The sequence below is a fragment of the Maylandia zebra genome, linkage group LG20 (genome assembly GCF_041146795.1).
Source record: "Maylandia zebra isolate NMK-2024a linkage group LG20, Mzebra_GT3a, whole genome shotgun sequence".
Taxonomy (NCBI): Eukaryota; Metazoa; Chordata; class Actinopteri; order Cichliformes; family Cichlidae; genus Maylandia; species Maylandia zebra.
Window position 1 is genome coordinate 35,877,439 of NC_135186.1, and position 13,547 is coordinate 35,890,985.

General features: G+C 43.1%; 1 protein-coding gene across 2 annotated transcripts; it reads right to left on the reverse strand.

The window, feature by feature from the left end:
- Positions 1–5,306: 5,306 nt before the first annotated feature.
- On the reverse strand, positions 5,307–10,691 carry mrgbp (MRG/MORF4L binding protein). 2 transcript variants are annotated; one of them, XM_004573234.3, is made up of 6 exons: positions 10,469–10,691; positions 7,908–8,029; positions 7,735–7,816; positions 7,552–7,626; positions 6,454–6,737; positions 5,307–6,355 (listed from the first exon to the last, which is right to left on the reverse strand). In XM_004573234.3, exons 1-5 carry the CDS (start codon positions 10,608–10,610, stop codon positions 6,496–6,498), a joined length of 663 nt encoding a protein of 220 aa, XP_004573291.1. In that variant the 5' UTR covers positions 10,611–10,691; the 3' UTR covers positions 5,307–6,355; positions 6,454–6,495. The 2 variants fall into 2 exon arrangements, with proteins under 2 accessions (XP_004573291.1, XP_076734975.1); XM_076878860.1 differs by having other exon boundaries at positions 5,307–6,737.
- Positions 10,692–13,547: the final 2,856 nt, after the last annotated feature.

A 13,547-nucleotide genomic window follows, 5' to 3' on the forward strand; every position in this document is an offset into this window, starting at 1 on the left:
GTGTTACGGAGCAGGTGAGTTAGCAGCCGGATCGGAAATGGCCTTTAGTCGCTAATGATCTGGTGGCCGGGTGTAACTGATGAGGCGACTGACAGCTACGACACAGGATCCGACTGCTGTGAGATAAAGACGTGATGGTTTTTATGAATATAATGCATTTCTATTGTAACACGTGTACTTTAAGGTGAAAGGTGAGAACAATATTTAAATTGATCCATTCGGCTCATTTCCAGCTCCGTGTTTTAGTGCTTGGACTCTGCTAGAGCAGCTTTGCATGATTCAAAGGTCAGAATAATCCTAACTTATCTCATTCTGTCTGAAACAAGCTCCTCCCATTTAATCAGAATCAGATACTTTATTAATCCCTGAGGAAAGTATGTGTGTTGCAGTTGCTCCAAGACAGTAACAATAACAGACTAAACTAAAAATACAAAATGTTACAGAACTGACAAATTTAAGAAATAGCACCAATTCTAAATATCAAGAATTTGAGAAGATCAAGATTTAAGCCAGCTTTCTTCTACCTGAGGATGGCGGTCATCATGACCATATAAGGATAACTGCTCATGATGACATCATACAGAAGAGTAGGGTAAAAAAACTGTCTGAAACTGAGTGTTTGGAACAGTCTGATTATTTTAAGTCTTTAATATGAACAGCTACAGAAACAGGAGATGCATGAGAGACAAGGAAAATGAAAAGTCTCGTGAAAAAATAAAAAGCTTTGCAAACTTTAGAATGACAGATTACTATTTAAATATGTTTCACGATAGGCTAGTTAAACAACACTGAGTTCAGACTCTTCGTACCTCAGTGCTTGGCATGAAGCTCACAGATCTGGAAACAATAACTGGTTTAAGTCATCGTTGAAGGAACGTCTGACCCTTCTCTAACTACATTTCAGAGAAACACAAACCTGACTTTTGGGAAGAAAATGTGAATAGCTGTTGATTTGTGTCAGCTGGAATAATTAATTCCTTTGTTCTGTGATTGCCAAGAGAAGTGGGAGAAGTCTTGGCAATCAGAGAAATGACATATTCTTATTGGCTGTCAGGGGCGGGCTCGTCACTGATGGTTACTTAGACCTCAGAGAGCTCAATCTTAACAATATTTCCACAGGTGATGAAATATTCCAGCAATCAGTGTTTTCACATCATGCAAACATCAAACTTTCTCTTAGATATTAGACACAGAAACCGCCTTTAGTGGAAACTTCCAGGTGTTTGCTGTCCTAGCTCGCATCTTCCATTGTGTTTGCACAGTTGCTGTTATGTTACTGCTGCAGCTGTGGTGGAAGTTTAGGGCTTGTTTTGTGCTGCCATGATCAAAGTATCTTAAAGCTGGTCTTTCCTAGCGCTTGGTAGACGCTTGGTTTCTTCATGTCTGCCTCTTCCTCAGCCTGTCATGCAGCGACTTGATGGTCCACGCTTGTTCCTCTTCCTGTTCCTCATCACGTCTGTCTTCAGCTGCCTGAGGCTTTCTTGGAGCAGCGTGTCTCGGGAGGCTATCATCCTGATGTACTAAGCTCCGTGTTTCACACACATGTTGGTTTTATTTGGTCTGCAGCACCTGGAGACGTGTCTCACAGTCGAGGAGTTGCTGCATAAAAACTGAGACTAAATAAAAACTAAAAGCAGACAAAAGCAGCTTTTCTGAGCAGAAAGAAGGAAAGTCACAGAGAGTCGATGAAAGGTGAAGTCGTGCGGTGCTCAGACCTTTAGTGTGTTTGTTTACAGGCGGAGACCTTTCTGTGACCTTTCCCTCTCCGATGGACACACAGATCGTTTCAAATCCACCGTCTTGTTTACTTTTACATTATTTAGCTCGATCATTTGCGGGCCCCACAGAGTCGGGCCAAAACCTTTAACACAAACTTTAAAAGGTCAAAGTACATTTCAGCATTCAGAATGTGTCAGGTCCGATTTAGTGGAGGAGAAATGACCAAAGTGGCCCGTGTATCAGCAAAGTACGAAGACACAAAAAACTCCTAAAAAGCTGGAATTCTGCAGAAAATGTCGTTTTACAAAATGCACTGACGAGCACATCTCAAGACTTCATTATTTCTTCACAATGACATGTCCTCCCCGCTAAGAAAACAGAACAAATCTACGAGAAAAGAGCGAAAAATTACACACTGTGTTCAAATCTCTGTCCAGCATGCAGGTCATGAGTCCGGCTGGAGCCACGTCTCAGAGGTCAAAAAATCCAGCTGTGGACCATTTAAACATCTACACTTATGCCTGCTGTTAGCAGCATCATGCACATCATGCTCCCAAACACAAGAAGCAAAAGCAGCTTTTGTCACACACGAGAGTCACGAGTTGGCTTTGAGTTTTTCTTTCCATAAATAAAAACATTTGCACCAAGAAATGAAGCAGAACAAGAAGCAGCAGGTCCAGAAAGTTCCTCTCCAGAGTTTTCCACGAGCAGCTTGCATGAGGATGCAGAGGGAAGCTGGGGAGGTGCTGCCCCCTCTGGTCCTCACCGGTCCTGCAGTAACTGTTACACTGCCCGGTGACGAGAACATGAGCAGGACCACAGACTGACGGCGGCTCAGTGCATTTACTCAAGTACTGCACTTGTTCTTTATTGAAGTATTTTTCATTTGGATATTTTGGATACATTAAATGTTTTATGTTTTGTATATGATGCATGTGTGTCATCATCCGCAGCTGCAACATTAAAGTGATTTACACATTAATGAATTAAACATGACCTAGTGGACCACAGCATGCAGATTTTAATACCAAGACTTTTGCACTGTTACTGTCTGAAGTAAAGGACGCGTTTCCCTCTGGAGAAGACTTTTCTACCTTTTGAAGGTTGCCGGTTCGAGCCCCGGCTCGGACAGTTTCGGTCGTTGTGTCCTTGGGCAAGACACTTCACCCGTTGCCTACTGGTGGTGGTCAGAGGGCCCGGTGGCGCCAGTGTCCGGCAGCCTCGCCTCTGTCAGTGCGCCCCAGGGTGGCTGTGGCTACAATGTAGCTGCCATCACCAGTGTGTGAATGTGTGTGTGAATGTGTGGATGACTGGATGTGTAAAAGTGCTTTGGGGTCCTTAGGGACTAGTAAAGCGCTATATAAATACAGGCCATTTCATGCAGAGGCACAGGCCTGCACACGAGCATCAAATCATACAATATCTTTGATCAAATATTCTAATATTAAACAGCAAACGTCTCATAAAAATCTAAAAATAAGTCCAGAAGTTTGTTTTGAATTTTCCCGTCATCTCATAACTCGCTCAGACTTATTTAGAGCAAAGGCATCAAACTCACTTTACTTCATGAGCTGCATCTTCAGTGGCCCGGAGCAGCGAGCCCATCGTACCAGCTTCACTTACACGATCATTTCCATGTGCAGGTGCCCACAACACAAACACAACAGTCGCAGTAAGAGCCACAGGCCTGAGTTTGCTCCACTGATATCAGGATGGCAGACAAACATTGAACTGGCACTGATTTTGTACCTGAACATGTTTTACTGAGCAGCACAGCTGCTGACATCTGCAGGGGGAGGTCGCCCCCCTGTGTCTGCATGAGCACACTGCAGCTTAAACAGCCGAGGCTCTAACAGCAGCAGTAATGCTGACGTGTTTGTTGTTTCTGCAATTATCTTCAAATGTCGTACTTTCCTAACTTTCTATTGACGACAGTACAGGACAGAACAGAAACAGGTTTATGTCCAGTGTTGATGATGTCACAGCGTTTCACACAGAGGCTGTTTGTCATTAATAGTCTCAGTAAGACTTTCACTGCTGCAGCAGAAAGAAGATGCAGAGGTCTTTTAATGACACGAATCAGTGGTGCACATTTAAAATAGACTTTAACTGCTTTATCATTTTACTTTGGTAGGTTGAAGCTCCTTTGCCTTAAACTGCTGCCGAGCATCAGGCGTCGAGCTCGCGGCTGCTGCGGCGTCTCTGAAGCCCAGGATGTTTAGACAGCGACCTTCAGCTGGTCTGTGTTTTTGGATCACATCTTTCACACCTCATTCTGAACAACACTGCCAAGACGCTGTGGGGTTCAAACTGTGCTCTTCCAAACATTTGGTGCAAGTTTTAGCAGCAGGCCCTGGAGAACGAAACGGTGGCTTTGGATGTGATGAAGCACAGCGGACCAACCACACGAGCAGACGACACCACAAATCATCAGATTTTCACAAACAAGAAAAAGTTTACTTTCACCTGAGAAGAGGACTTCGGACCTTTGAGCAACCGTCCGTCCTCTGACCTCTCAAGTGAAAATGAAATATTCTAACACTGAGTTACTGGAGCTCTGCTTCTCATGAGCAGTAAAGAGGCTTAAATTATTTACTTATGATTAACATAGATGTCTCATTTTTAGGTGCACTATTAAGAACAGTGTTAGCCCTCAGCCTCCTGGCAGCTGCAGTTATGCTATTAATTTGAAAATCCTACGTCGTTTCGTTCTCGAGTTATCACATTCACAAACTCGCCGTCCACGCCACCCAGCGAGGCGATGACATGCCCCGTGAGCTTTTTACGGCTGAGGCGCAAAAATGACACGATTTAGAATATTTGTATTAATTACAGACTTTTGTATAGAAAAGTGTCTGGACTTCTTCAAGTTGCTTGAAGACGTTTCACCTCTCATCTGAGAAGCTTCTTCAGTTCTAAGGTCAAATGGTGGAGAGTCCCAGATCCATCTGCATCTAAAGGTCAAAGGTCACTCTTTCGAGGATGCCAATGTTCACACTTTGGACAGAGAGGACAGATGGTTTGAAAGAGGAGTGAAAGAAGCATCTATGTCCACTGTGAGCGACCATCTTTGAACAGAGGCGGGGCTTACGACACCAACTCTCTGCCATCTATAATCCAGTTTTGAGATCCTTCCCAGACGCCTTAACGCCCACTCACATCCTGGGCCATCTGACCTCAGGAAATCGCATGATAAGGTGGGGCCAGGTTTCACAATGAACTCACCCGAAACTCTGGCTGATTGTGACCCACACCCAGTTTCACACCTTGGCTCAGGTGATTAGAGGATCATCAGGGGGTCCTTTGTCCCTCTGTGGGGGGTCACTCCCACTAGGTTTATATCTGGGACTCTCCACCATTTGACCTTAGAACTGAAGAAGCTTCTCGGATGAGAGGTGAAACGTCTTCAAGCAACTTAAAGAAGTCCAGACACTTTTCTTTCCAAGCTCCTTAGACTACGATGACCTGGATGACTGAGAACCTTCACAGACATATCAGACTTTGTGGAGCTTTAATGTGAAGGCGAACAGTCTGGAAACTTCACATTAAAGGTCGACCGCTTTGTTGAAAACAAAACAAACTTGGAGTTAAAAGAGGGGCAGAAGTTTTAATGTTTAAACATTCAGCTCTTTACAAACATTTTTGCAGGAAAACGATGAATGACGGGAGACTCGGCTTCAGCTTTAATGACACAAACAGCTGTTTCACACATCAGCTCATCAGCAGCCATAAATTAACACCCCAAAAATACTTAAAGGGAACATTTGATTCTCGTGGCCTCAAAACAAGCCGACACTAAACTAAATACACAGAAGACGCATTTTCAAATGACACAAATGAAACAAAGATTAAAAAACATAACTGGAATCACTCGGAGCTGCTCGTGTCCTCACACAGAAACAAAAGCACAACATGCTGCCACGTCCAGTTCAGAGAGAAACACAATTATTGCAGTTTCAGATGATCAGAAACTAAAAACAGTCACTGCAGCAACAAACACGCAGCTCAGACAGCCAACATGCTGACCTCCTGTCACATTAAACCACTGCTCTAAGCAGATGATCATCAGAACATAAAACAGACTCAATTATTTGTATTTCACACGCTGTGAGAACATGGCGTGCACTCTGATCGCAGGTGCACGCTGGAATATTCACTTCTACTCTCGTTTCTACTGAAGCGAAAAGAGCGTAAAGGTTGGAAACCCGTCTCACCCGGGCTCCTTCACTCCTCTGTACAACCGAGAAAGTTTAAATGAAAATGGAGGAAAACTGGAACGTTCTTCCACTTCCTGCTTCACTACAAGGTGAAACGGCTTTAAAAAGGTAAAAGAAAAGGCAGGAAACAACAACAGGACATAACTGTAGCAGAGTTTACGACGATGTGCTCAATACTCCTGGATGGCTTCTTTGTAGCCTGACAGGCAAGACTCGGGGCAAACTCCAACCTTGGCATTAAAAACAATAAGACAACACACGCCGCTCACGCTGCGGTCGGGTCAGCTGTCTGCACGCTAAAAACACTCCAGAGGCGCTTCCAGACGTGTCGCTTCCTCCCACTGTAATCACACGATGAGATGAAAGCACAGGTGCCGGGTGACAAGCAGCCAATCAGAGAGCAGCCACAGAGGGGGCGACTGTAAGAGGACAGAGAGCACTTAGACGACCTCACTCCAGGATTACACGACACAAAGCTCGCAAGCTCGGCTTCTGCGACGGCAGCAGCAACATTCACCTCCTTCTCTCCACCGCGCTCCTCCGTCTGTCCGTCCCCCGCTCAGGTGCGCCTCCTCTTGGCTCCTCCCGGACTCGCCGGGTTGGAAGACGACAGGAGCTTCTCGGCCGCTCGACTCCTCTTCCTCTTCTCTGCCTCCTTCCCTCCACTACCGCTTCCGCCGCCTCCTCCCGTCGCCGCTGACGACAATCCTCCGTCACTTCCTCCCTTCTCCTTGTCTCGCTCTCTCTCCTTATCCCGAATGCTGCTTGTTCGCTCCGACATCTTCACAGAGGAGTTACTCCCTGAAGCAGAGAGACGGAGGATCATATTAAAACCTGGTGTGGTCTAAACTCTCCAGACTGCACAAACTTCACCTCGTCGCTTATATTCTTCTAAGACTGCTGGGACTTTAATCTCTCCTCATCTTTTCTGACTGATTTTATTAGATTTACACTTGGCTGGTGTCGGTGTCACTACTGGTAGCACGAGGCGACACCTGGAGCAGAACGTTTGCTGTGGATCCTCCAGGCCCGTATCTGCTCCTTTATCCAAGGAGGAAAAGGATGAGTGCAGCCAGAGCTACAACATGACCTCCAGCAGGACACTGGTGAGAATGTCTCTGATGTCTCTGACCAAACAATCAGAAACAGACATCACGAGGGTCGCCCGACGGCCAGACGTCCTCTAGTGGGCGCTGTGCTCTGACCAAAGTCTGACTTTACAAACTTCTGCAAGTGTCACTATCATCTGCTCAGCGAGCAGAAGCAGCTGGAGGGTGTAAGGTGTGATGGAACGACTGGACTACAGAGCGGATCGACCAACTCTAGCAGCTCCCAATGAAACCTCCAAGCCTTACACATGGTTGACGCTCTGAGTCGGTTTAACCTTTTCAGACTTCACATGCTATCAAAATGTATCAAAATGCTCTCCGTGAGGAGAGGTCAGAAATATATGTTTGATTATATCAAGCTGTGCATTATTTGTTTAAACCCAGTGGATCACATGCACATGTGTCTGAAAGCGAGCAGCTAACTCTGAATTTAAGTGTAAAAGAACCGCTGAGGCGCCAGGACGCCCCAGCTGACTGCACCTTAAATGCGAGACACAGTCTGGTACCTTCTTCATGTGTAGCTGGAGGTTCTCTCTCCATCCTGAACTCCTCTTTGGACTCCTCCTCTGAGCCCAGCTTCCCTACAAACGCACAAATTAGCGTCCGTTTAGACAAAGAAACGATGTTAACTTTTTTGTACTGGTGTAAACAATTTAAAAAAGCTGCATTTCTGACGGCAGTTCCCTCACCTTCCTTCACCTCCTGGATGATGTCATCGGGCAGGGAGAAGCTCTTCTCGTTGTTTGGGAACGGCAGGATCTCCGACTCGTGCTGCGTCACAGAGAAATGACAGTCTCAGTGGTGATGACCGCGTTCAGCGCGGCATGTAACAAACACTCAGCATGTGTGTGTACGTCCTCACCAGCGCCTGCATGTCGTACATCGTTCCCAGGTGGTCCCAGATGACGGAGGAGGAGACCTGCCGTCCAATGTTCTGACTGAACTTGTCTCTGATGCAGATCATGTGGAAGTGACGGTTCACGCCTGCAGACAGAGACACACAGCATGCACTGCATCATGGTCACTGTTTTTTCCCAGGAAACACATTAACGCATCAGCTCTTTTGCCTTCCTGCAGTCTGACGGAGCCACCTACAGGCCAGCTAAGCCAGATCAGTACATTTATTGGACCATAACTTTTCATATTAGCTGTATTTTATAGAGGAACCCAAATCCTTTATAATCCTCCTCCCTCAGTTAGAGGGACTTAGCTTCTCTACTTTATACACCTTTCTTCTTTTTTGTAGAGTTTTCTTTCTTGAAAATACTGAGTCACTCTGTTTACACATAAATCCAAAATTGGATTTTTAAATGACTTCTTTGAACTTTTTTACTCTTACAAAACTGCAGGAGCAAAAATAAAAATAAAAAAAATTGGAAAAATATGAAGTGAAACTGTAACTGTACTGGAACTTAAACAGCTCTTTTCCACATTTACTGAGCACTCAAAGCATGTTCAACTGCACACTGCATTCAACCATTCACACAGCGAGGAACCAGGCTGGACGCACAAGAAAAGTGGTGTAGTTTTCCAAACACCTGGACTTTATTTTACCCGGAAATAGAATAGAATTCAACTTTATTGTCATTGCACATGTCACAAGTACAAGGCAACTAAATGCAGTTTGCATCCATCCAGAATAAGGCTGCCACGATTACGTCGACTATCAAAATCGTCGACGACTGATTTAATAGTTGACGCGTCGTTTGAAGCTTTGTAAGATCACAAAAGACGCAGGAATAAGTAGCAGGATTTAAGAGTGTAATAATGGACTGAAACAGAAGATGGCAGCACTGCATGTACAAGGATGCCAGCTGCCGTTAAACCCCGAAGAAGAAGAAGCTGTGTCCCAGAATTCATAGCGCAGCCCAGCTCAGTTTCCAACAATGGCGGCAGCTAGTTAGTTTGAATATTACTCTTATTATTCTTTCTGGGTCACAAAATAAACGTTTAACATATTTTCAGGCGAGAATGTAGCTGTGTAAACCTCAAATATCTGCTCAGTTTATCAAGACACCACGTATTTTCAAAAGCGCTCCGACGTTTTCGGAGACGTCTGTTACCCACTAGCTCGTTAGCTAGGCGGGGGCAAGGCTAACTAGAGCCGTGAGAACACCGGACTCCTGGCAAATCGTTTTCAAACCCACCGCCGTCTTTCCTACTCAGGTTAAACATGATATATGAGTCACTTAGATAACTTACAAATGTTATTGTTTGGCTTTTTTAGTATTTTATTTGTTCCTGAGTAAATCAGTTATAGTTATAGTTTTTACACAGCTGAATAAACCTCAAGCAGACAGCTGATTATCAGAAGTGTGAGATGCTCGAGAATTTACTGGTGTCCTGTTATATTTTAGATAGCAAGGAGTTTATTAAACTTCACTGAAACAATCTGCAAATTTCATTAAAATTGAATAAACTATCATCTTGTCTTTATTTTTAGTTAGCACAGACCTTAAACACTTCAAGCTGTAAGCTAATGATAGTTATATAAGAGCAGATGCTGCTGGTGCAATAAGCTGTACGTTTTACATCCAATGGATGATGATCTGATTAGTCGACTAATCGCAAAAATAATCGGTGACTAGTCGACTATCAAAATAATCGTTTGTGGCAGCCCTAATCCAGAAGGCAATATTATAGCTCTATTACAAAAATGGGTTACAATGTACACGGTATGAAGGTATTTTATGCATAAATAAATAAATTCAAAATGCATAAATGCAAAAACAATATTAGAAAAGTTAAAAGCAACAGTGGTGGGCCCTTAAAAGAAGTCAAGTAAATTGAGTTGGACTGTAACAGCAGTAAGACTCCAAAGTAACATAAGGATCAAGACCTGTTCCAACAAAGAGGAACTCAAATACTGATGAGATCAACACTAACACACGACGTCATTAAAGGAAACAAAGGCAGCAGTTGGTTAAATCTGATTGTGGTGTTGATGAGCACTGTTAGGTTTGGTCAAAGGTATCGGTGTAATATGAGTTAGGTTAGGCTTCCTTAATACTGGCCATGGGTTGGATGCAGTGAAGTAAACAAACAAAGAGCAGTAAACCTCAGAGTCCGCACAGCTCAGCTGATCTCACGATTTTTATTCAACTTATCTCGAAGTCAGCGTGTAATTCCCTCTTTGGGTTCTCTGTCCTGCCAAACACAATTAACAATCGTTTTCCTCCTTAGAATCAGTTTCACTCTTGACCTGCTAACCTAAGTGTCTCACCTGCAAGGCGAAATCTCTGGTTTTTAACTTTTTAAATAAGCATCCTCCATTAAACACCTGTTATTGCAATAAACTGAAATTAACGGTTTCCTAGTGTTTACATATTGATTCAGAGGCTCCTGAAAGCAGTCCAAGTTAAACTGGTTTAACTAGAGGAGATGCTCCAGCTAGCCGCATGCTAACGTTAGCTCTGGTCTTACCGACTGGTTTATGTCCGATCATCGCGTGGAACAGGCACACCTCCACCTCGTGGCTCCACACCACCGAGTCCTCTCCGGGAGCCAACGCCGAATCCGGCGGCTTCTCGTCGGTCTGGTTCAGCGTCACATCAGCTTCTCCCATTATTAAGGCAAAACCTAAAACTGGCCAGAAGCAAACGACCGTGCACCGTTAGCATCGGCAACCGGAAACGTAGTAAGACTTCCGGGTATCGGATTTCAAGATAAAACGACAAAAAATAGCCAGAGTGAAAAAAAATTTAAAACCGAAATTTGAGGTAAATTCATTTATTTGTTTTTAACAAATTCCAATATTAATCCTACACTTACAGTTTCAGTGACCGTCAAAGTTAAATGATAAACGGTCCGTTAAAACGCCACATAAAGATGGCTCTAGAATTTTCTCTTACAAGTGGCATGTGTTTGGCACAGAGACACCTCAGAAAAGTGAAGTTTGTTCCCCAAATCTAGTAAATAATTCAATAAAACTAAGTAAAAGTGTCTAGGGACCTAAAAGACATTAAAACTGCTTTCGTTTGAGGAAGTCGCAAAGAAAGCGACTGGACTTAAGTTTCTTTCCAAGCCAGACACTTTACTGTTTTAATTTTACTAGAGCATCAGAGATAGGATTATTTGTATTTTTTGGCATCAACATTCAAATTTATGTTAAACAATTTTATTTTCCATGATATTTCCATATTTTTAAAGCCTCAAAAGACAAATTTAAAACCAATTTATCAGTGAGTTTACCATTGTCAGACATCAGATTTAAATCAAATTACAAACCTCAAATATATTATCTCCCCAAATTAGGAGTTCCTCAGAGATCTATTGTAGCTACTCCGTGGTTCTCAAAACAAGACAATGTAGTTTAGTATATGTATAAATGCCCAAACAAATGAACTTTGTCGTGATAATAAAAAAAATGCACTTTTTCAGGTGCTATTTTGCCAAGTAATTAAATTGTTAAGCACCAAATCTCTAAAGGTGAACATACAAGCAGTGGATGAGGAGTCATAGAAGCAGCCAGACTCAAAGGTTATGCTTCTCTATGCGGTGATCAAAACACCAAAAGTTTTATTGCAAATAAAACGGATACAGTTGGCGCCGTAAAACGGCCGCCACCACAAATACAACCAGAGAGGAAGAAAAAAAACAATTTCAGGTACATTATATTTTAAATTAAGTGGCTACTGAACTTCACTGAGCTGAATAAGAGCATTTTGTTTTTACATTGATACAAAACTGTGCATCTCTTAATAAAGCATCCATAACAATCAATAACATTGAGAGTATTAACGTGAGGCTGATTATGTCCAGTTAGGCAGGGTTTTTCCAAGCATCCGAAAACTTTGTAATTATCTGCAACTGCATATGATTTTATTTAAAAACAAGTTAGGACCGTTTTCCGTTTAAACCTTTACTTTGAAACTCTGAATTACATTAAATTGCAGTTGTACTTGCATTAGGTTAAGCTCACTGGCTTATCCCGTGGAAACAGTTGTAGGATATGTTGACATTATGGGAAATGCAGTTTCAAGCAGCAGATTTTGGAAATGAACCTGTAACACAGGCCAACAGTCACCATGTCTCCGATTCTGCTGAATTCTTTTTGGCTATTTTTCTGAGTTTGATCCTAGTTTGAGGATGCTTTTGTAAAACACCCTGTGACACTTTGCCTCCTGGGCTCATTCTCACTGCTTATCAAACGAAGAAGCCACGGAGCTCCTCCCATTGCACCTTTTCACCAATAAGGTGTGAGAATGATGCCTCTTGCTGGGCAGTGAAGGCAGTTCAGTCTGCCCCCTCCTCCTTTTGCTCTTCTTCTCTCACAGGCCAGAACTTTAAGACTGAAAACCAAGAATCCAGTTTTTATTTATCCACACAGGAAAAAGTTCACCTGTGCAGCTGATTAAATTCCAGACACACTCCAACTGAAAGGGACAGCAAGGAGCGAAATTGAGGGAAAATATTTTGTACCTTTAGTTTCTAACTACTTTTTGTCATCATTATTTATTTATTACGAGTGGCTGCACTGCAGTATTCACACCTGGAGCTATAACTAATTATTCTCACTAAAGAACCACAGTTGGAGTTCAAGTCGCCCCCTCGTTTTCAACAAAGAAATCCAAACTGTGCTTTTGGTTTCTAAACATTTTCCACAAAACCACACTGGCATTTTTCTGTCACCACAAAAAGTGTATCTGTTACACGTCTGAGCAATAAAGCTCCAGAACCTTCATAAGAGACTGTAAATAAAAGATGGACAGCCACTGTGGCATCAGTGAGGGCAGGTCTGACGTGCTCACTGGCCACAGACGGGTCAAACCTGCTGTTTCACATTTAAACTAAGCTAGTGACCGACGCCGTAGACCAATGATTGCTAACGTGTGGGCTGCAGCGATAACAGCAACTCAGTTTTACTCAAGTATGTAAGTTAAATATTTATATAAATTTATATCCATTCATCCTCTTCTGCTTATTGTCAGGTTCACAGGCAGGTTGGAGTCTATCCCAGCTACCATTGGGCGAGAGGTGGTGGTTGGATTGTTATTACTGAGCTAAATTTGCTGCTCTTGTATTCAGTTGTGTCCCAGTGGCAGCTGGTCACACATTGGCCTCAACGCTTTATAGCAAACAACCTGCGTTGTGTTTTTTGAAGAAAAAACAAAACAAAAACTAAATTAATACTTTCTCTTGAATTTCAGAGGGAAGCTTTTAAGACTGGATGAGCCTCGTGGGACTTTGTTGCAGCTCTCTTGACTTTGGGGAAGAGCCATAAACTATTCATCTAACTAATCCAACACATTATACAACTGGAACTCTTTCATCTTTTATAGACGTGTCTACGATATTAGCTCTCATCTGTGCACCAATTCACCTCCAATTTCCTAATTCCAAAACAAACCAACTACTTGATCCTCGTCAGGAACAGGAACCATATTTTAGGTTAAAAACCTATAATACTCGGACTGTTTCTACTTCCTTTCTCAGCCTCAGCTGTACGGCCCTACGACCTACAGCTGCAGGGTTTAACTTGAAGCCACGTTAGCACCACAGG